General features: G+C 40.9%; 1 protein-coding gene across 2 annotated transcripts in view; it reads right to left on the reverse strand.

Moving 5' to 3' along the window:
- The window catches only part of rtn1a (reticulon 1a), a 246,483-nt gene that overhangs the window by 168,391 nt on the left and 53,968 nt on the right, over nucleotides 1–24,124 (reverse strand). Inside the window, exon 2 of one of the 2 annotated variants that reach the window (XM_060829319.1) lies at nucleotides 5,885–5,923. The exons of the other annotated variant lie outside the window; for it this stretch is intronic. Coding sequence (XP_060685302.1) covers nucleotides 5,885–5,923 — 39 coding nt within the window. The remainder of the gene's footprint in view (nucleotides 1–5,884; nucleotides 5,924–24,124) is intronic. 2 annotated transcript variants of the gene reach the window in all.

Genomic DNA, 24,124 nt, shown 5'->3' on the forward strand with positions numbered 1-24,124 from the left:
AAAGGTGGCCTAAGGTGATCACAGCAATAGCCCAGAAGACTCCCACAGACAACCATTGCTGGAGCGATTAGAAATCAGTACTGATGAATTGGAAAAGTTAAAACTTGTATTCCCACAAGGGTCAGTGCCGGGTCCACTTCTTTTTGACATTATATATATATAATTTGGATGTGAACATAGGAGGTATGCAAAGTTAAAAATCACACAACACTAAGTTAAACTTCAACAGGTTTATTTGAAAGCACTAGCTTCTTCATCAGATGGTTATGAGTAAGTTTGGAGACAGTGAGAACTGCAGATGCTGGAGAGTCAGTGGATAAGGATTGGAGCTGGAAAAAGCACAGCAGGTCAAGCAGCAGAGAAGAAGGGGCATTGATGTTTCAATGAAGAGAACTGCAAAATAAATGGGGGGTGGGGCCTGGGGGAAGGTGGGTGACATGGCTTTAGGTGGATGCAGGTAGGATGTAGTAAGTTTTCAGATGACATCAAAATTAGAGGTGTAGTGGATAGCAAAAGGTTACGTCAGAGTACAATGGGATCTTGATCAGTTGGGTCAATGGGCCATGAGTAGCAGATGGAGTTTGATTTAGATAAATGTGAGGAAAGGGAAATTTTGGGAAAGGCAAATTAAGGCAGGAATTAAACACTAAATGGTGCATGTATGGAATGAACTACCAGAGGAAGTGGTGGATGCTTGTACAATTACAATATTTAAAAGGCATCTGGATGTGTATATGAATAGGAAAAGTTTAGAGCGATATGGGCCAAGTGCTGGCAAATGGGACTAACGTAATTTGAGAGATCTGGTCGGCATGGACGAGTTGGACTGAAGGGTCAATTTCTGAGCTATATTTCTCTGTGACTTATGAAAATTTTTAAATTAGAAACAGGTTAAAGGATTATGGCGAGTGGGCAGGTGAGTGAAGTTGAAGCCGAGATGAGGGGATTGTATTAAATGGCACATCAGGTTCAAGGGGCTGAATTGCCTACTCCTGCACCTTGTTCTTATGTTCTTAAATTGTGACTGCTTTAACTTGATCAACTAGAAATGAGAGGTTACGTTAGTGGGATCAAAGTGATCAGTACCACATGAGCGAGGTTTGGAGAGCTTTTAGTTATGCCTTTTTTAATAGGGGAGATGGATTCCTGTGCAGGTCCAGACTGACCTTGTTTTATTCATTCAAGGGAAAGTGGTCAATTCTGGCTAGGCCAGCATTTATTGCCCATCTATAATTGCCCTGGAAGGTGGTATATCTAGTGTTGGAATACCCACAGTGCTGTTAGGAAGGGAATTCTGAAAATTTTAACTAGCAGCAGTGAAGTACGAAGATATAGTTCCAAGTCAGAATGACACATATCTTGGGAAAAATAAGACTGTCATGCTCCCATTCATCTGCTGTCCTTGTCCTTCTAAGCTGCATAGGTTGTGGGTTTGGAAAGTACTGTCAAGGTGAGCCTTGGTGAGTTGCTACAGTGCATCTTGTACATGGCCTCCTCTGCTGCCACTCTGCATTAGTGATGAAGGGAGTGAATACTTAAGGTGATGGATGAGGTGCCAATCAAGCAGCTGCTTTATCCTGAATGAGTGTTATTGGAGTTGCACCTATCCAGGAAAATGGAAAGTTTTCCCATCACATTCTTGATTTGTGCCTTATAAATGGTAAACAGGCATTGAGGAAACAGAGGAGTTACTCGCCACAGAATTCCTCGTCTTGACCTGTTTTTGTAGCTTCGGTATGTGTATATATGGCTGGGCACATTCAATTTCTGGTCAATGGTAACCAACATGATGTTGATAGTAGGGATCCTTTTGTGTGGGAAAGAGTCTCTCAAACTTGAGGTTTTTTTGAGGAGGTGATCAAGAAGGTAGATGAAGGCAGAGCAGTAGATGTTTTCAACATAGTCTTTAGTAAGGCCTTCGAAGAAGTTCCATGTAGTATACTGATTAGTAAGGTTAGATCACATGGGATCCAAGAACAGCCAGCCAACTGATACCAAATTGGCTTGACGGTAAGAGATAGAGGATGGTAATAGAGGATTGTGATCAGACTGGAGGACTTTGGCCAGTAGTATGCCACAGGGATCATGCTGGGTCCACTGTTGTTGGTCATTTACATTAATGATTTGGATGGAACTAAAGGAGGCACGGTTAGTAAGGGCATAGATAAAATGCATAAACAAGATCTTTTTCACAGGGTAGGGGAGTCCAACATTAGGGGTCATAACTTAAAGGTGAGAGGGGAAGATTTAAAAAGGGACCTTAGGGATAACTTTTTCCACAGAGGATAATGCACATATGGAATTAGCTGCCAGAGGAAGTGGTTGAGGTGAGTAAAATTACAACATTAATAGAGCCTGATATCCCATCTCCAAGTCACTTTTATTTACACACTCATAGTACTTGAAACTGCTCGAGAGTCAGCTCTCAGAATGTCTAGCACTCCTGTTTGTATACGTCAGCCAGGGCTCAGTGATTAGGTCTGTGAGGCCCACCTGGCTGACCTCATTCCATTCACTACAATTTGTTCAGGTACTTAGATAAAAAAAAAAGGTATAGGAGGATATGGACCAAGTGCACATAAAAGGAACCAGTACAGTTTAGAAAACCTAGTTAGCATGGATGAGTTGGGCTGAAGGGTCTGCTTCTGCACTGAATGACTCTACGACTCTATTTTACAATGATAATGTCACTGGATATCAAGGGATGGTGATTGGATTTTCTCCTGTTGCAGATAGTCATTGCTGGGCAATTGTGTGATTCAATTTGTTTTATAATTCATTCATGGGACATGGGTGTCATTGACTGAATCAACATTTACTGTCCATCCCTAATTGCTCTGATGAAGGTGGCATTGAGCCTGCTTGAAAAGCACATGGGCTGTAACAATTCAAGACAACAGCTCACTATCACCTTCTCAAGGAGAACTAGGGATGGGCAATACATGCTGGCCCTGGTAGAGTTGCTTGAATGAATGAATGAATGAATGAATGAATGAAAAACTTCAAGCCATACACATGCCGAGTAGTGACCATCTCCAAAAGAATGAAATCTAATCATTACCCCTTGACATATAATGGCATTATCACTGCAGAATTTTCACAATCAAGTATTACTTGCCACTTATCAACTCAAACCTGGTTCTTGTTCAGGTCTTGCTGCATTTGAAAACGGATTGCTTCAGTGTCTGAGGAGTCATGAATGGTGCTGGCCATTGCACAATCAACCAGTGAATATCCCCACTTTATGATGGAGGGAAAGTCATTAATTAAGCAGCTGAAGGTGGTTTGGTCTAGGACACTATGCTGAGGAAAACATGCAGAGATATCCTCGAGCTGAAATGACGGACCTTCAACAACCACAATCATCTTTCTTTCTGCTAGATATTCATCCAACTAGCAAAAAGTTCCCCTTCCCCCTCCTGAATTGCCATTAACTCCAATATCCAGTGATGGATGTGTCACAGTTTCCGCAAGTGAAAAAAATGTCTTCAGTCTGTCATAACCTGTTGTATCATCACAACTGATTCCAGCTCCCTTACATATTTCCAATTTTGGTATTTGATTATCTATCAGTAGATTCTTTGTAACAAAGAATGACTTTCAAGTCTTTCTTGCCTCCATTCAGGTGAAACTCTTCCCTGTGCATTAATCACTCCTACACAACTGTTAAGATAGCTCAAAATTCCTGACTGGAAAGGTTAGATGGCTGAAGAGTTTAGTGTTAAGATCTTGTGATCAAGTCAATACAAGTGCATCAATCTGAGGCACATTAAGGAATGAATAGCACATAGGTCTAAGACGTTCTACGCACAATAAATGGGTAAAAGGTTGTTTAATCATTGGTCTTCATCCTCTGCAATCAGGAAACATTAGCTTACTGAATCCCACTCAGGACCTACCACTCCTGTTCTTTCTAGTTCAAAGTCTCCAGTTTAAAATTCAATGCCTCGTGATGAAACCCTTTCATAGTTTCACCTCTCTGTATTACTTCTGCTCCCCTATGGAATGCATAATTCCCTGGCTCAAGCCTTTGTGCATCCCCTCCATTGCTTCATTACCAACCATGTGTTCATCCTTTCTCCCCATGTTCTGCAGTTCCTAAAACTTCTTCCTTCTAATTTAAGACAATCAAAAATCCCACACTTTGACCAAATCACCCCTCCATACATCATAATATTTAGCATCTCTTATTTGGTTGCTGTAATATATGACTCAGAAGAATTTACACTGATTAATACATCTTTAAGAATGGCAATCCTGTAAGGACATCTTAAAAATATCACCCTCTTAGCAAAGAAAGAAAGGAATGGAAACAGGAGACCAAACTAAAACTCAAATATCAAACTTTTTTTTCTCAGAGAGCAAAAAGCAAGCTGGCAACTGAACCAGAAGCAAAACTAGTCCAGAAAATTAACAGAGGGTGTTTATACGGTCCTTGGAGAAATGTAATCTTTGGGTTCTTTGGACGTACACATGATGGGAACAAACTGTGAATGGTATATGAAAGCGTAATTCATAAGCCTTTCTTTTTCAATGTGAGTCTTGTTGTTATAATTCCCTGAATACAAACAAACAGTTATTGTTGAGAAAGTGTGTGTTATGGTAAGCAGATTAGGATGGTTGTGGTCAGAAATCCACTGTTCATTGCATCAAAAATACACCGCTTGGGAAATCAGTTAGCAATTACAAAACTTTCTACCCAAAATTATCCAAGCTCAAAATTGCACAAGGAATTTAGAAGCACACTGTATGGAGCAATTGATTCACTAAGGTATAATGGATGTTCTCAATTCAGGTCACAAAATATTAACAAAGTTTGCATAATTCACAGAATCGTAGTTCAGGAGAGGCAGTGGTGAAGTGGTAATTCCACTGAACTAGTAATCCAGAACACAGGCTAATGTTTTAGAGACAAGTTTGAATCCCAACCTGGAAGATGGTGAAATTTGAATTCAGTAAAAATCTGGAAGAAGAAGCTAGCCTAAAGCCATCTTGTTCATGAATGGCCTTCAGGGAAGAAAATCTGCCATCCTTACCTGGCCTGGCCTGTGACTCCAGATCGTGAGCAAAAGACTGGACTCTCAACTGTCCAGTGGGAAATTAGGGAAAGGCAATAAATGATTTTCCATGAAGCAAACAATAAAGAAAGTGAATAGATGTATTGTCAGATACTATTCGAACTGACGAAGCCATAGTTTCATTTCCTGCTACTTAGAGCAAACTGACTTGCAAACAAAGAAATGTAGAAATTAGGAGCAGAAATAAGTTATTCGGCTCTTTATGCTTACTCCAGCAATTAATATGATCATGGCTGATCAGACAACTCAGTACCCTGTTGCTACTTTGCCCAACACTCTTTGATCCCATTTGTCCAAAGAACTATATCTATTTCCTTTTTGAAAGCATCCAATGTTTTAACCTCTATCACTTTCTGTGGTAGAGAATTCCACAGGCTCACCAAATCTCTGAGATGATATTTCTCTTCATCTCAGTCCTAAATGGCCTCATATTCTCAGACTGTGACCCCTGGTTCTGGTCATCGGGAATATCCTTTCTACGTTTACCCTATCTAGTCCTGTTACAATCATTGTCACTCAGATGAAAATAGAAGGGGAGCGACTGAGCCACGGTATAATCTAGGGTGTTGTTTATTATCACAGTAGAAATAAATGGTTTCTAATTTACACAAAAATAAATTATATTTCTCAGAATAAATTTATAGGCATACAGTAGCTCTTTTTAAAATCATGTAAGGAGATTCTTGGAAAGGTTTCATAATTATGCTCTTTTCCTTGTTAGCTTTCATTAAAATGTCACAAATCAATTAAAATCAATGATATTTCAGAAACTGAATTTACATTATAACACGTATATGTGTGGTTACCTTTTGTACTTAGATTCTGAATCAAGGGGGAATGTCCAACTGGAAAAAAGACAGAGATATAGAGTCAGCAAAACAATGGAATGTGATAAAATATTATTTTGTCCATTTTTTCTTCTTGTAATATTTAGTTTTCAACAGATTTACCACCAAACTTTCAAAACAAATTCTCAGGATGTTGGGGTGGCTGGCTATACAAGCATTTGTTGCCTATACCGATAGCAAAAGCAAAAGCATGTTGAAGATATAAAATACAAAGTAACTTTACAAGTCTGGCAACATTTATAGATCGAAACCGAGCTCATGTTTTGAATCCAAAATAACTATTCTTCAGAACTGAAGGAGCTTGATAAATCACTGAGTTTTTTGCTGTAATGTGAAGTGGGAGGAGCAAGTGGGACGACAGATGGTAAGGGTGTCCAGAGCAAAAGGGAAGGGAAGGGGTGTGCTCATGGTAGGTATGTGAGTGGCATACATGAAGCGCAGTTGTTAATTGTACAAAATAGATCTGGTCTGCTGAAAGCAAACTCTTGCAAACAAGATACTAAGGGGTTGTTAGGATGCAGGAAGAGGGAATAATCAAAATGGAGGAGAAAGTTCATGGTCTGAAGTGTTTAATGTATCATTGAAACTTGAAAGTTGCTAAGAACGTAAGCAGAAAACATGGTGCTGTTTGTTCAGCTTGTGTTGGGCTTCACTGGAGCACTACAGCAGGCCTAAGACTGACAATGAGAGTCACATAATGTATTGAAATGGCAACTGACCAGAAGGTTGGGGCCATTCTTGCAGACAGCGCAGAGGGTTTCCAAGAAATGGTCATGCAGTCCACTTTTGGTTTCAATCATGTACAGGAGATGACATTACAAATAGCATATACAGAACTAAATTAAAAGTCATACAACTAACTCTAGTTCACATGAAAAGTGTATTTGGGGCCTTGGAGAGTGACGAAATAAAGAAGCGAGTGTAACAGCTTCTGTGATTGCATGAAAAGGTGCCACAGAGATGTGGTGAAGGGGAGTTGGGAGGACAGAGGACTGGACAAAAATATTACTGTGGCTCCAGTCTTCTCTGTGCATTACTAACAGGAGAGGGAATATGTGTTTGGTTGCGCATCCTGACAGTGATGGAAATGGGCAATGCAGAGGATAATCCTTTGCATGTGAAAGTTAGTGGGGTAGAAGATAATGACAAAAGGGAACTGTATTGTTGTTCTGGGAATGAGGAAAAGAGATGGGGGAAGAAGTGTGGGAAGTAGTTCTGACCTGGTTGAAGATTCTGTTAATCTCGGAGGGAGGGGGTAGGGAGAGAAGAATCCAGTTGAGGAAAAACTAAGCCACCACCATATCTGTTCTGATTCTGCCACCTTCAACAGGCATGAACCCAATGCTCTGCTTCATTAATACATCATTTTGTTCTCAGGATAACACTTCTGTTCTAGTGTCGCAGCAGTGTTTCAGCGATGCCCAACGCACGCTCAAAGATCAGTACCTCATTTTCTACTTAGGCACTTTGAGCTTCAGGGCTGAACTCGGAGTTCAACATGAACTCTGTCCTCCATTTTGATTACTACCTGGTTTCCTCCGCCCAGCCCACCACCCCCCAAGGCATGCATGGGTGTGCATGCACACACACAAAGCCCCACTGCAATACCAATTCTCCAAGGGTCTTGTTTCCATAGGTATGCTCTTAGAAGAGCTGGCCCATCTTCTGCAGTTAACATCTGCTCTTCATCTATATCCTTCCTCAACCTACCATTAGCATTTCCCTTGCCTTTTATTTTGGAAACCCTTACTATCTGTTCCACTTGCTCCTTCTCTTTCCACTTCCTTTTTACAGTATAGAATCTGTTGGTTTTCCTATCCTCTTTTGCTCTGAAGAAGTCATATTGGACTCAAAGCATTAACTCTTACTTCTCCCTCAATACATGCTGTGAATAGCATTTCAGTTTTACTATCTTAATTGTGAAGTTGTTAGTGGTTATGGGTGACAAGGGCATTTCCTGCAGTCTGCAGGAAGAAACTCACTTGGTCTAATTAGAAAAATCAATTAAAAAAGTGTTCTATTGCAGGTGAGAATGCAATTTGACTAATATTTATCAAGTTGAAATTGGAGTACATTGCCAATTATCTATACATCCCATATGATCATTATAGATATGTACCTGTGTCCACAGGTCATGAAGATTGCTGATATTGAGTACATAATTACCTTTGATAAGTTGGTTTTCAAGTGCTTATGCATCATAGAAACTGAGGATATAAGCTAGTGAAACTCAGTAGCCCCTGAAAATGGACACCCAAATCACAGTACAGGATTAAGTGATACACGCATAAAAACAACAAAAGCAGTGCCTGTATTTTTGCCAAAGTGGGTCAACTCAGTAGGTGTTGAAGAATGGTGGGAGGAACTGGTTTCAGAACTCCACTCCCATTCTAGTTTCTGTCAAGATTAGGCAACTGAGGAGACATATGGAGGAAGCAAGCCCATAGGCAAATTCAAACCACACACGATTTTGCTAAGTTGGTGGAGCTTGTGGCCTCTTAGAGGAAATGAAATCACCTGCTAGTCCTGGCCTTGAATCACCAACCAAAGAAAAAAGGTATTCAACATCCTGTAGCTTACCACTAACCAGAAACTTGCTAGGTCTCTTGAGGTAGTAATTCTACATCTGATCCAGAAGGCATTGGGGTGTATCATAACAAATCTTCAGTTAATTAAAAATACCTGTAGCATGCTGTGTCAGCTCTTTGAGGGGGCTTTTGTGGTAATTCCCCTAGCTATGAACCAGGAGTCCTGGATTCAAGTTCCTCCTGCTCTAGGAGGTTTGTAATACCATCTCTAAATGGTTTGAAGAAGATAATATCCAACTAGAAGCTGAATTGCATCAGCTATATAAACATTGTGGCTACAAGCACAAGTTAGAGGCTAGGAATACAGCAATAGCTAACTCATCATTGGCCCTCTTACTTTCTCAAGAAGCCGTCAATCAATCATAGTTATCCATCACATTAATGACAGATACTTTTCTCCACTTCACAACTGTTAATGTTGTGGGTGGCACGGTGGCACAGTGGTTAGCACTGCTGTCTCACAGCGCCTGAGACCCGGGTTCAATTCCCGACTCAGGCGACTGACTGTGTGAAGTTTGCATATTCTCCCCTTGTCTGCGTGGGTTTCCTCCGGGTGCTCCGGTTTCCTCCCACAGTCCAAAGATGTGCAGGTTAGGTGAATTGGCCATACTAAATTGCCCGTAGTGTTAGGTAAAGGGGTAAATGTAGGGGAAAGGGTCTGGGTGGGTTGCGCTTCGGCGGGTCGGTGTGGACTTGTAGGGCCAGAGGGCCTGTTTCCACACTGTAAGTAATCTAATCTTGTACAGCTATACACATGGACAGTGAAAATAACTCACAAAGGAAACAGCAGATCATGACAAGTTAAGAGATACCCACCTGACAAAGCATTCTTTCCCTTCTGCAGTTGTCTAACATTGACAGTAACTGCAAGGATGTTAATAGCAGCAGGGAAAGTAATGATAGGCAAATGAATGTCATGGGATTGTGATTAGATTCTCTCCTGTTGCTTATGGTTGCTGTCTGACACGTGTGTAGTGCAAACATTTCTTGACACTTTTTGGGGTACTGGTACCTCTATTGTAGGGTCTGCAAGCTGTAGTGGGAAGGTCTTCACCTGAGCATGTGGACTAATACAAAGGACCCCAAGAAGCTTCTTCCCAAGGTACAGAGATGGATAGACCCTCCACACACCACCTTGACCACCGCTCATCCCAGTGATCATAATGCTTGTGAAAGTTCAAACTGAGAGTGGTAAGCATACATATGGACAGGACACACAGCAGGTCTAGGCACCTTGATATAACCAAGTCTGTCAGCCAAACACCATCTCTCCACCCCAGCTGCGAAGTTTGGGTCTGCTCTTAGGTGTAGTGGAAGGCAGAGAAATAAACTTACTGCGCTCTGAACAGCCTTCTTTGACTGGCCTTGGCTCACACAGCAGATTGAGTTCAAGGGCAGTTGAAGGCGGCAGGATCCAAGGATAGATGTGGCTGCATTCCCTTACCTCATTGCAGAGATGGTGTTCATGATCACTGAACTGATAAATGCTGAGGACTTTGGCAGCACCGGGACTTAACAGCAGAAATTAAGGTCAAAAATCAAATTACACCCGGGTTATAGTCCAACACGTTTATTTGAAATTGCAATTTCAAATAAACCTGTTGGACTATAACCTGGTATAGTTTGATTTTTGACTTTGTCCACCCCAGTCCAACTCCAGCTTCTCCACATAATAGAAATGATCATCATCATTATAATTATACTTCCTACTCACATCCCATTTATCCTTCATTCCACAATATCTTCTGACTTTGAATTAAGCTTCTATGTAAACATTCACCTCTTACTTCACTCATTTCCTGCTGAAATCCATCTTTTCTCTTTTTAAATACCCAATAACTATAAGCTGGCCAGGCTGTAATTGAAAAGAACAAGTGGAAGAGCAAGAATACAATGAAGAATAAGAAACGCAGGCACTCACTTTCTCACTCACAGCTTGCAGCTCAGATACTAAAACTGTTATTGAGTATTAAAAATACAGAAAGTGATGATTCCGCTCTACAGAACTATGCTAGTTCTCTGAGGAACAATCCGGATAATCCCACTCCTCAAACTGCCTCCATCAAGTATCTGTCAAATTTAATTTTCAAATCACTGATCCACCTTCATATCCAATCCCTTCATGAATACTAAGTTACCATGTGCTGCCTAAAAAAAGTTCTTCCTTTTCTATGTCTTGCCCAAGACTTTAAATTCTTTGCCCCAGGCCTTGTATACTCAAACTAATGGGAAATTATTCCTTGCCTACCAAACTCAAATCTGTCATAATCTTGTGCATCTCTATTAAATCTCCCTTTACGTGCTTTGCTTCAAGGAGAACAATTCTACATTCTCCTACTTGATTTTACAACTAAAATCCCTCAAACTTAGAACAATTCAGGCAAATCTTCTCTGTAACCTCTCAATAACCCATACATCCTTCCCCAAAAAGAGGTGATCAGATGTAGACACAATACACTAATTGTGGCCTTAGCCTAACCAAATAATGCAGCACATTCTCTGTTGCAGAGAACTCAGCTGAGAAACTCAATGGAGCAGACTGCAGAAGACAACTGGTGGGTATACCCAATGAAAGGTCTGGTACTTTGGCTGCTACCAAGCCCATGTCCAAAGTCAAAAAGGACGAAGGAGTCCATCACCAACTAACACAGTGGTAGTGGTTCAGTGCAGCATAAACCTGCTGTCCTCTTGAAGGATGACAGCACTGGTGATCCCACCGCTGCCGCTCTGCAAATTCTTTGCTATTGCTCATCAGCTAAATAACCTTGGTTACAATTGTCTTTCCCAATATAGTTCAGTCTAAGGGTGAGCCTTTCAGGTTTGGAGCTGATTGAGGGCGTCCTCACAGGCCACCTACAGACTTCCACTAAAATTGGACAGGCTTCCAATCATTTTGCAGTCACAGTCACAGACGTAACACGTTGTAGGAGTTTTAGGCCAGGCAATGGCAAACAGCACAGTAGGAGCTAAGAAAATGCACAAGAGAAATTAGTTTATTTTTGTATGCAATATAGACTGTTTTGGCTTCTAACTTTGGACAGAATAAGCAGAAAGCTGTGACATGACCCAAATCCTGGTCAGAGTACTTCCAGCATTTTCCAATTTAATGGAACCTAATGAACATTAGATACAGGAGCAGAATTAGGCTATTTGGCCCATCAAGTTTGCTCCACCTTTCGATCATGGCTGATATGTTTCTCAACCCCATTCTTCCATCTCTCCCCATAACTTTCGATCCCTTCACTAATAAAGAACCTATCGCTGTCTTAAATACATTCAATGACTTGGGCTCCACTGGCATCTGCAGCAATGACTTCCGCAGCTTCACCACCCACTGGCTGAAGAAATTCCTCCTCCTCTCAGTTTTAAAGGAATGCCTCTTCACTCGGAGGTTGTGCCCTTATGTCCTAGTCTCTCCTACTAGTGGCAACACCTTCTCCATGTTCACTCTATACAGGCCTCTAGATATTCTGTAAGTTTCAATTACACCCCCCCTTCATCCTTCTAAACTCTATCAAGTACAGCCACACAGATATCATCTGTTCCCCATTTGATGAGCTATTCATTCCCACAACCATTCTTATGAACCTCTTCTGGATCCCTCCAATGCCAGTTCTTCCTTTCTGAGATACAGGGCCCAAAACTGCTCACAATTTTCCAAATGCAGTCTGACTAGAGTCCAGACAGCCTCAGCAGGACATCTACACTCTTGTAATCTAGCCCTCTTGAAATAAATGCAAAACACTACATTTGCCTTCCTAAATACTAAGTGAACCTGCACGTTAACCTCAAGAGAATCTTGAATTAGAACTCCCAGGTTCCTTAGTGCTTCAGACGTCCGAAGTCTTTCCCAGCTTAGAAAATAGATTACACCTCTATTCTTCTTATTAAAGGACGCAACCTCACACTTCCCCACATTATAATCCATCTGTCACTTCTTTGCCCACTTACTTTGCATTTCGAAGTCTTTCTGCAGCTTCCCCACTTCCTCAAAACTACCACTCCGTCTATCTATCTTTGTGTCATCTGCTCACTCAGCAACAATGCCCTCAGTTCCTTTGTCTAGATCCTTAATGTTTAACGTTAATATCTGTGGTCCCAACACAAACCTCTGTGGAACTCCACTTAGTCACAACTGTTATTCAGAGGAAGAGCTCTTTATCCCCATTCTCAGCCTTCTGCCAGTCAGTCAATCCTCTACCCATGCCAGTGCCTCACCCTAACACCATGGGCTCTTATCTTATTTAGCAGTCTCCAATGTGGCACCTTGTCAAAGTCTTTCTGGAAATCCAAATAGACCACGTCCATTGTCTCTACAAAAATTCTAACAGATTTGTCAGACATGACCTCCTCTTACGAAGCTGTGCTGATCCCACACTATTTTACAATGCACTTCCAAATATTCTGCAATCTCATTCTTAATAACGAACTCTAAAATCTTATTCACGACTGAGGTCAGGCTAACCACACTATGGTTTCCTGTCTTCTGCATCTCTCCCTTCTTAAACAGAGGAATTATGTTAGCCATTTTCCTGTCTCTCGACCCTCCCTGACTCCAGCAATTCTTGAAAGACCGCCACTATGTCTCTATAATTTCCCAGCTATCTCATTCAGAACCCTGGGTGTATTATCTGCCTTCAGACCTCTCAGCTTCCCCAACACCTTCACCTCAGGTGACAGCCACTACACTGACCTCTGGCCCCAATTCTCTTCATGTTTTGTTGTGTTTCTGGTGTCTTCCTGTGAACACTCAAGTACATATTCAGTTCCTTTTGATTCTTATTACTAATTCTCCAGCCTCATTTTCCAATGGTCCAATGTCTACTCCTGCCTCTCTCTTACCTTTCAGCTATCTAAAAAAAACTCCTGCAATTTTGTTTTATAGTACCCTCATATTTAACTTTTTCCCCACCTTATTGCCTTTTCAGTTATCCTCTGCTGGTTTTTGAAGGTTTCACAATCCTGATTTCCCACTAATCTTCATCACAGTGTGTGCTTTCATTTTGCCAAATTGCTGTTCCTAATTTCCATCGTTTCCTATGGTTGCTTCATCCTCCCTTTGGTATGTTTCTCTTTCCTTTGGATTTCTATAGTGCCATCCAAATTACATCCAGAAAGATCTACCATGTGGCTCCACCATCTTCCTTGCTAGGCTCCTCTTCCAATCAACTCTGGCCTCCCATATATCTTTGTAGTTACCTTTACTTAATTGCAATAAAATTATACCTGATTCAATCTTCTCCCTCTCAAACTGCAGGGTAAATTCTATCATATTTTGATTTGATTTATTGTCACATGTACCTAAGTTCAGTGAAAAGTTTTGTTTTGCCTGCAGTACAGCAGATCATAACATACAAAGACACAAAGATCATAGGGTGATTGAACAGAGCAAGGAATACAAAGTTATGGCTGCAAAGAAAGTGCACAAAAAGCAACATAAACATTAGGTCTGAAATTTGAGATGTCCATTCAGCAGTCTAACAACAGCGAGAAAGAAACTATTCTTGAACATGTTAGTACATGTGTTTAAACTTTTGTAACTTCTGCCATAAAGAAGAAGTTGGAAGAGATAACTGGTTGGTGATGATGTTGGTAACTTTGATTATGTTGGCTGCCTTTCCCTGGCAACAAGAGTGTTGATGGAATCAATAGAGGCAAGGTTGGCTTGTGTGATGGTCTGTGCTGTGTTCACAACTTCCTGTAGTTTCTAACAGTCCTGGGCAAAGCAATTGCTGTACCGAGCCATGATGCATCCGGATAGAATGCTTTCTATGGTGCATCTGTAAAAGTTGGTAAGGACCCTTATGGACATGCCAAATTTCCTTCACTTCCTGAGGAAGAAGAGGCATTGTTGTGCCTTCTTGACCATCACATCACTATGGGTGGTCCAGTAAAGATTGTTGGTGATTATCACTCCTAGAACATGACGTTTTCGACCACCTTCACGCCAGCTCCATTGGCTTCCTATAATCAATGATCAGCTCTTTGGGTTTGCTGACATTGATGGAAAGATTGTTATCTTTGTACCATGTCACCAAGCACCCTATCTTTCCTACATTTTGTCTCAGCACGGTTTAATATCCGACCTACAACAGTGGTGTTGTCAGTAAACTTGTAGAACAAGTTTGGATGAAATTTTGTCACACAGCCATGAGTACACAGGGAGTATGGTAGGGGGCTGAGTATGCATCCTTGTGGGGTGCTGGTGTTGAGGATTTTCATGGAGGAGGTGCTGTTGCCTATCTTCACTGATTCCTGTGGGTCAGGAAGTCAAGGATCCAGTTGCAGAAGATGGAGCAGAGACTTAGGTCTCAAAGTTTGGAGATTAGTTTGTGTGGGATTATAGTGTTGAAAGCAGAGCTGTCATCAATAAGTGGAAGCCTGACATGGGTATCCTTATTATCCAGTTGCTCCAGAGATGAGCAATAGGGCGATGGAAACAGTGTCTGCTGTGGACTGGTTGCGCTGGTAGGCAAATTGCAAGGGATGGAGACAGGCTGGGAGGTCAGAGTTAATGTGAGCTGTGACTAACCTCTCGAAGCACTTCTTAATTATAGAGATCACAGCCACCAAGTGGTAGTCACTGTGACATGTGCATTGTGTCTTCTATAGTATCAGGATGGTGGCGGTCTTCTTGAAGCCGGTGGTGACTTCAGATGATAGCAAGGAGAGGTCAAAAATGTCAGCAAATATTCCCACTGGCTGGTCCACACAGGATCTAAGTACACGGCCAGGGATTCCATCTTTCCTTCTTTTTCACTTTCTGTGGGTTCACTCTCAAGAAGGCAGGTCTGACATCTGCAGCAATGGCTGAGGGAACAGGTGTGTTTGGGGCTGTCGGGGCAGGTGACAGTTTCACTGACCTTCTGCTCAAACCGAGCATAAAAAGCATTAAGCACATCCGGGAGGGATGTATTTTTGCCCACTATAGTGTTTTGCTTGATTTTGTAGCCAGTCACGCCATGCAGGCCTTGCCTCAGACTGCGAGTGTCATGTGGTTAGTTTAGGTCTCTACCTTAGTTCAGTATTGCTCTTGGCATCTTTAATGATCTTGCTGAGGTCATATCATTATTTACTGTAAAGGTCTGGGTTGTCTGACTTAAACGCTGCATGCCTGGTCTTCAGTAGACAATAGACTAGGAAAAAGTGAGGACTGCAGATGCTGGAGATCAGAGCTGAAAAATGTGTTGCTGAAAAAGTGCAGCAGGTCAGGCAGCATCCAAGGAGCAGGAGAATCGACGTTTTGGGCATCTTCCTAAAGAAGGGCTTATGCCCGAAACGTCGATTCTCCTGCTCCTTGGATGCTGCCTGACCTGCTGCACTTTTCCAGCAACACATTTTTCAGTAAACAATAGACTGTCTGGTTCATCCATGGTTTCCAGTTGAGGAACTTATGGATTGCCTTCTTTGGCACGCAGTCCTCTACACATTTGTTAATAAAGTCCGTGATGATGGTAGCGTACTCACCTAGGTTAGCTGCTGAATACTTGAATATGGACCAATCCATCAATTCCAGGTAGTCCCAGAACAGGTCTTCCGCTGCCTCAGACCAGCACTGTACTACTTTCTGCATGGCTTCTGCTTGCATATTATGGTCACTGCTCCCTATGGGTTCCTTCACCTTTCCTCCCCAATCAAGCCTGCCTCATTATAAAATCACAAAATCCAGAATTACCTATTGCCCAAGGCTCTACCACAAGCTGCTTCAAAAAAAGACTTGTAGACATTTCACAAAATCCTTAGAGATCCACTACCAACCTGATTTTCCCAGTCTAGTTGCATATTGAAGTTCTCATGATTATTGTAATAGTGCCTTTCTTGTATACCTTTTCTACCTCCTGATTTATTTTCTTCCCCACATCCTGAGTACTGCTAGGAGAACTGTACACAACTCCAGCCAGGAGTTCCTCACCTCTACTCGCATAGAATCTAGGTCTTCTGACTCTATAATTACTTCTTGCTATCAATTTAATTTATTTACTAATAAGTCAACACTACCCCTCTGACCATTTGCCTGTCTATCCTTGGATATTTAGTTCACAGGCCTGATCCTCTTGCAGCCACACCTGTGATACCCACAACATTACACAGATTGAAATTGGCAGATACAACAAGCTCATTTACCTGGTCTTGAATAATCCGTGCATTTAAGTACCATTAGTCCTGTGTTGACTGCCCCCTTCTCATAGTTATCCTCTTGCCTGCTGTGCCTAAAGTTAGATTACTGACCCGTTCCACACTTGTTCTGGAAACTTTAACCTCTGCTGAGCAACACCTCCCCTCCACACTTTAATTTTTTCCATAATTTTCCATGCAATTGAACCTCCCACCTCACCACCACTAACTATACACACAAACATACACATACACACAAAACCCGCCTATCCTGTGAGGGTGGTGGTATGGGGGTACTGTCACTGGTCTGAAAATCCAGAAAACCAGCTAATGTTCTGGAGACTCGAGTTCAATTCCCACATTTGTCGGTGCCAAAATTTGAATTCAAAATTCTGGAATTGCAATTACAATCAATCTATTAACATTAGAACAAGCAAGATCCAGAATGAAACTAAACCTTTATTTTGTTTTCTACAACAGTAAACCTTAGTACATAACAAAAACAAAAATTGGTGCTATTATAAAAAAGCTTTCATGTGATTCTAGTGTTTAATCAAAAACAATTACAGCAGATGGCAGAGCATTTGTCCTGTAATGCTCAGGCAATTATGTGACAGGTTCATGACTTTCATCCAACCAAAAAGAAATAGGTTGAGTGTTGCTTTCTAGAGAGGAGAAATTTAAAAAGGGAAAGAAAACACCAATACCTCTGACACCAAGTAGAAGACATAAAAGCTCATTCAATTATTGAACTGTCAAGCACAGCATAATGATTTGCTAAAATTGGATCAACTCCAAACTCAATTTTGTACTGCATTCTCCATCAAAATTGAAAATATAGACAAGTATGCATACACCAGGTTGATTTTGCGCTTTGAGGTACAAATCAACACCAACAATCGATTTGGTACTATTTTTCAAAAGTGATCGTGTTTCAGACAGACAGGCATGGTTCAAGCTTCAGCCACAAATCAGTCAACATGCAAGGTCTACAGGTTTCAGAATGACAGGAAATTTTTTCTGAGAACTGTTGGGCCAAAGGGCCTATTTCCACACTGTAAGTAATCTAATCTAATCTAATTTAAAGAAAAGTGGTTAGCACTGCTTCCTCACAGCACCAGAGACCCGGGTTCAATTCCCGCCTCGGGCGACTGACTGTGTGGAGTTTGCACATTCTCCCAGTGTCTGCGTGAGTTTCCTCCGGGTGCTCCGGAGTCCAAAAAATGTGCAGGTGAATTCGCCATGCTAAGTTGCCCGTAGTGTTAGGGGCAGGGGTAAATGTAGGGGAGGTGGCTTGGGCTTCGGCAGGTTGGTGTGGACTTGTTGGGCCGAAGGGCCTGTTTCCACACTGTAAGTAATCTAATCTAAAATTGTTCTTCCATCAAATCATGTTTCACAAAAAGGAGATTCAGCCTGAAATAATGCATTCTGGTGAAACTTAGCTTTGATACATAACATCATTTTGCAGCACTTAAATGTAGGCTTAAAAAGAAATCTGAAAGGTTTTAGTTTTTCAAGTATTAGTTGTAACAGCTACTGAATGTGTATTAATTGTCTGTTAAGTTCACACTCATTTACATACTAATTTTGCTGAAAGCTGAATCTTATTATCCTGTTCTGTAATCATATCAATATTATAAATGATTAGTCCCATAATTAGTACTGCTAAAATTATTGCAATACCCAACGGCAAAATTCTCAAGTGAATTTCTCCCTTTAAATTTGACAGTGACAGCAATCACTTAATGCATAGATTTCTACTTTGGGAAGTAATTTCTTTATTAAAAGAGACAATAATACATTTAAAAAGATCTAGCCAGTTATCAGGTAAGTTCCTTCTTTCTCTGAAATATTTTTGAAAAATGTTAATTATTTGGATTTCAGTATAAAGGACATAATTTTAAATTGTGTTGATGATAAAAACTATGAAATGCAGTAAAGCAAGGTGAGGGACTGGAGGGCATAGACTGGTGAAACAGGTAGACACACGGCAGATGAAAATTAGTTATTTTGGCAGGTATATGGGAAGTAATATAAATTAAATGGCACAAAATTGAAGGGGGCGTAGGAACATAGAGACCTGGGGATTTATATACACTAGCCTGTGAAGCCGAGAAGGCTGTAAAGTTAAAAAGACTGACAAGACTGTATTTTACACTCCAACTATGACTCAATTTGCAATGAAGTCACACAAATCTTGTACAAAATGCTGATTTGGCCCAAACAAGGGTAACGTGACTAATTCTGGGCAGTACACTTTAGCAAAAACACCAAGATTATATACAGGCATTAAAGACTTCAGTTGTGTAGTTAAACTGCAGAAATGGGATATGTCCTTTTAAAAGCAGAATGGATTTTGAGTGAGTGGCCAGGTATGACAGCATCATTAACAGGGTATTCAAAATAATGCAGGGTTTTCATGAAGGAAATAATGAGGCCCAAATCTTCTGAAAGGAAGACAGTCATTTCTGAAATGTAGACTAGAGTTGTGTGGAAGGGACCATGCAGATTCCCAATGCAACTGACACAGCAGTAATTACCCAGAAAGTTAAAACTTCTGATAAGCAATTATGTAGCATTTGGAATCCTACAAAAATGTATCCAACTCTTGGACTACAGTGAGACATTTTAGAAGATTGTGACCTACCTTAATTGCTGATCTAAGAAGAAAACTTAAGTTGGATTAAAACCTGCTGAATGCCTGGATAATTGTAATTTTACATCAGAAACAGTTTGATTGAAGAGATTTCAGATTGTTTCATTTGTTAAAGTGAACTCTCTTCTCTACCCCCCGCCCGCTTCCCACTGATCCCCAAAAACACTTCATTTCCCCACATGAACAAACACACAACTAACACCAACCTTCTCCCTCACCTCACCTGGGTCCAGCCATATCCCACACAAATAGTAGACAGCCCCCTCCAACCCTTCCCCAGGAGTCACACTCTGAGCTGACACACCACCAAACTGACCTTTGACTTCCACTGCCCCCAACATTCTATGATTCCATGAAATAATGGGGAAACATTTGACCTTTCAACAAACTTAAAATTGAGTTGATGTGCAGCTTGAACTATTTTCAGTTTTGACTCAAATTAGAATACAACTAACAAGAGTATGTTGTAAACCTCAAAACAGCTGGAAGGAAATCAAAAAGAAGTTTTTGCAAATGCATGTAAGGCAAGGAGATAGCAAAGTAAAGAGTAGGGCTGATCAGAGACTCAGGTTATTTGTGTATGGAGGCAAAACACAAGGGCCATGTCATAACTCAGTTGGGGGAGGTCATTGGTAATCACGTCCTACTATTCTTAGAGCCATAACAAGATTTAGAGCTTTTATTTTAAAAGTGTGTAACGATTTCCAAATGTACCTTATTTTCAGACCCAGGTTGATAGTTTTCTGTACTTAAGAATAGTTTTTACAAATAATTAGACTCTACCTACAAGTAAGCAGGTACAAATCATTGGCATATAACACTACTGATTAAACTCATAATGCCCTTGAAAACTCCCCCTTACACACACACACACACGACAAAAACACAAACATTGGAGAAATGGAATCTGGAAAAGCAGGTCAGTAGAGTCATAGAGGAATACAGAGTCAAAACTTGTGGTGCTGGAAAAGCACAGTTGGTTAGGCAGCATCTGAGGAGCAGGAGAGTCGATGTTTTGAGCATAAGCCCTTCATTTTATAGTAGACTTTGTTTGCAAGATCTACTGAGTTGGTACATGTTGATCAGAATGTTCCTTCTCAGTTTTCTTTCCTAAATGCTTCCACCAGTTTGAGAGAAGCACAGGGTGGCTGGTTCACTAACAAAAGACCTTTGATTATCCATGAAAAGTCACAGTTTACAAAAACTGTAGGAAAGATACACTGGTTTTGTTCTGTTTAAAGTAGTTTACCATGGAGAATGGAGAAAGAGCTCCTGGGTATTGAAAACCTGGTCAGTGTTTTGTATCTTGTTCCCAGCAACAAATTGTTTAGTTATCTGAAAACCAACTGCACAGTTGTTGGCAGACAAAAGGCCTTTATCATCAATGAGTGATCATTAGTCCTTAGACGAATCAAACTCTTATTCCAGTCAAAGCTCCATCTACACAACTCTAGTTTGTCTGCAACCTAGGGCTCCTGAACCGGGGATCATTTGCTCCGATCGCTTATCTTTTCCTTTTCTTATTTTCTTTTTGTTTACTCTCTTCTCTTTTCCTTAACTTACCTCTTGATCTCAGTATGGACAGCATTGGCGCCAATCAGGATTCCCAATGCAGACTCATGGTGCTGGTGAGTGAGCCCAGACTGGAATCGAGTGGGCCCAGTGTGGACCTAGTGGTAGTAGTGAGTAAGTCCAGAATGTATTTCAGTGAGCACTCACTTACTTTAATGGAGCGAGCGTGGGACCTGGCACTGGAATTGACTGCTGCCACATCATCTGAGGCAACATTTCAGGTAGGTCCAGCAGTGAAAGAGGTTACCTGAAAATCAGCGACTTCATCATTGGGTGGGTCCAGCCCTGGAGGCGGTGAAGTGGTGGCAAAAGGGTATCAACGGTGACATGGACCCAGTGACAAGAGATGACTCTGACGTTGATGGATCTGGTACAGATGGCACTAAGTCAGTGGACAGAGGAGAACTGGCCCAGCGGTGAAAGATGGCGACTGAAGAGTAACCACTTCACCATTGGTTGGGCCCAGTGTAGCTGGCAGTGGGGCAATACAGGATGGATGGCAGTACAGGCCTCGTTGATGATGAGTAAGCTTAGGACTTCCAGACTCTCTAAGCTAAATCTTTCCAGTTTTTCTCTTACTCTTAAACCATTCAAAATGGTGCAGCTAACTGGAACAGTGGAAATGCGTTTCGTTGTATTATAGTGTTTTTTTCACTGTAAAATACACGTGACAATAAAATCATACATTTATTCAAATTCCAATTACAAAGGAACCTCGATTAGCCAGCATTCGATTATCTGAATTTCAGATTATCTGGCAAGATCGCAACGTCCCGATGCTTGGCTAAACTGTGTTATCCGGCATTTGATTCTCCAGAATTTGATTAACCGAATGAAAAATTCCCCGCCTGTGTCCTTCAGATAATCGGGGTTCCTCTGTACTTCTTTTTCCAAGTAGGTATTTAAATGATGCTTGCCATGTTGATTTTAAAACAGTTCTTTCTCATTTCAGTCCACCATTTTAAAAAGCACAAAAATAAAAATTAGACATGAAATTTGCCGCATGGTTCATAACAAATATTTTGAGTCTGATTTTATTCTCCAAATGAGGTGCAAATCAGCATGCAATACACTGAACGTAATTTTTGTTTTGCTGGAAATACAATTATCCTCTGTCTTTTTATTGTGAGTTTCTCACAGGCCAGGAGGACCCTAGGCACAAAATACATATGCAGTTTCTCGGAGGTTGGCCCAAATTCTGAAGGGCTGCAGAAAAATGTCAAGTTTACTCCCACACGTGATTTCTGTATGCTGTCCTGCATTCTGTAAGCCCTAAAACAGAAATGATTTGGAGATGCCAGTGTTGAACTGGGGTGTACAAAGTTAAAAATCGCACAACATCAGGTTATAGTCCAACAGGTTTAATTGGAAGCACTAGCTTTCGGAGCGCTGCTCCTTCATCAGGTGGTTGTGGAGGACACAATTCTAAGACACAGAATTTATAGCAAAGTTTACAGTGTGATGTAACTGAAATTACAAATCGAAAAATACCTTGATTGTCTGTTGAATCTTTCATCTGTTAGAATACCATGATAGTTTCACTTCTTTCATATGTAAATCACAAAACTTTTTAAAAAGTTACATTCTCAGGTTAACTGCAACAATTGGTGTCAGTCAGATAATGTGTGAAAGGTGTTAGTCCCCTGTGTTCCCTGTCTGTGCCATAATGTTTCGACTGATTCTAATCTAAAAAGTGAGTTAACAGAGTCTTACATGGAGTCACGCAGATTTTGAGCAAAGTACAATGTAACTCTGCAAGAACAAATTCACTCCACAAATGTATATATGGCATGTGTATGTGTCTGTCTGTCTGTCTGTCTGGGTTGGGGGGGTGGATTTGTGAGTGCGAGAGAGAGTGTATATGTGTGTGTATGTGAGTATAGAGTGTCTAATTCTGTGTGTGTCTGTGTGTGTAGTGCAATGGTGGTCACCTGTAGTGTGACATGAACCCAAAGTCCCGGGTGAGGCCCTGCCTATTGGTATGGAACTTAGCAGTGCAGAGGCTGATAGCTAAGTTCCATACCCATAGGGAGGGCCTCAACTGGGATCTTCAGTTCATGTCACACTACAGGTGGCCACCATTGCACAACACACACACACACCTACACACAAACATACATACACATCCACACGTATACACAGACTTAGACACTCTACACTCACATACACATATACACTCTCTCTCACACTCAAAACCCTTCACCCCAGACAGACAGACAGATAGACACACAGACATACATATATGTTTTTGGAGGAATTTGTACTTGCAGAGTTACATTTTACTTTGCTCAAAAATTGCATGAATCCATGTAAGACTCTGTTGACTCACTTTTTAGGTTAAAATCAGTCTAAACATTATGGCACAGACAGGGAACACAGGGGGCTAACACCTTTCACATATTATCTGACTGACACCAATTGTTACAGTTAACCTGAGAATGTAACTTTTCTTTAAAAAAGGCTTTGTGATTTACATAGGAAAGAAGTGAAACTATCATGGTATTCTAAAAGATGAAAGACTCAACAAACAATCAAGGTATTTTTCAATGTATAATTTCAGTTACATCACACTGTAAACATTTGCTATAAATTCTGTGTCTTAGAATTGTGCCCTCCACAACCACCTGATGAAGGAGTGGTGCTCCGAAAGCTAGTGCTTCCAATTAAACCTGTTGGACTATAACCTGGTGTTGTGTGATTTTTAACTAAAAAAAAGAAAACACCTCTTTCAAGAGTTCATGATCACACAGCAAAATCTGCAACTTTCCTGTTGTTTTTCAACCTCAAGTCCTATTTTTAGTTGAATGTATGTGTTTTAAAGAGCTAAGGAATAAGAACTGTGCAAATACATTGCTTTGTGTCATACATAAACCAACCAGTAGAAAGGATACAGAGGAACAAATCTGCCAGGGAATTCACCTCTTGTTTTCTCCTGCTACCAATCACAACTTGATTCGTGTTCCGTTCTCCTTTCAGAAATCCAATAACTACAAGCTGGCTGGACAATGATCCACACAAGTAAAATAGGGAGCTGGAAACCAGTGGTTAGGCCACTCACTACATCATAGGTGGTATTTATGGCTCATGAAAACTGCATCAAACTGGTCTTGGATGTCCAAAGAGTATCTGAGGTGTCCCCTCCCATTCCATTCCATTTTTAATTCACCAATTTATTTGATAAGGTTCTGGTGGAAGTAATGGTAGTTAAAAAAAACCAAAACATTTTATCATTAAAATTACTAATCCAGAAACTCAATAAGTGTTCTG

The sequence above is a fragment of the Hemiscyllium ocellatum genome, chromosome 8, assembly GCF_020745735.1.
Source record: "Hemiscyllium ocellatum isolate sHemOce1 chromosome 8, sHemOce1.pat.X.cur, whole genome shotgun sequence".
Taxonomy (NCBI): Eukaryota; Metazoa; Chordata; class Chondrichthyes; order Orectolobiformes; family Hemiscylliidae; genus Hemiscyllium; species Hemiscyllium ocellatum.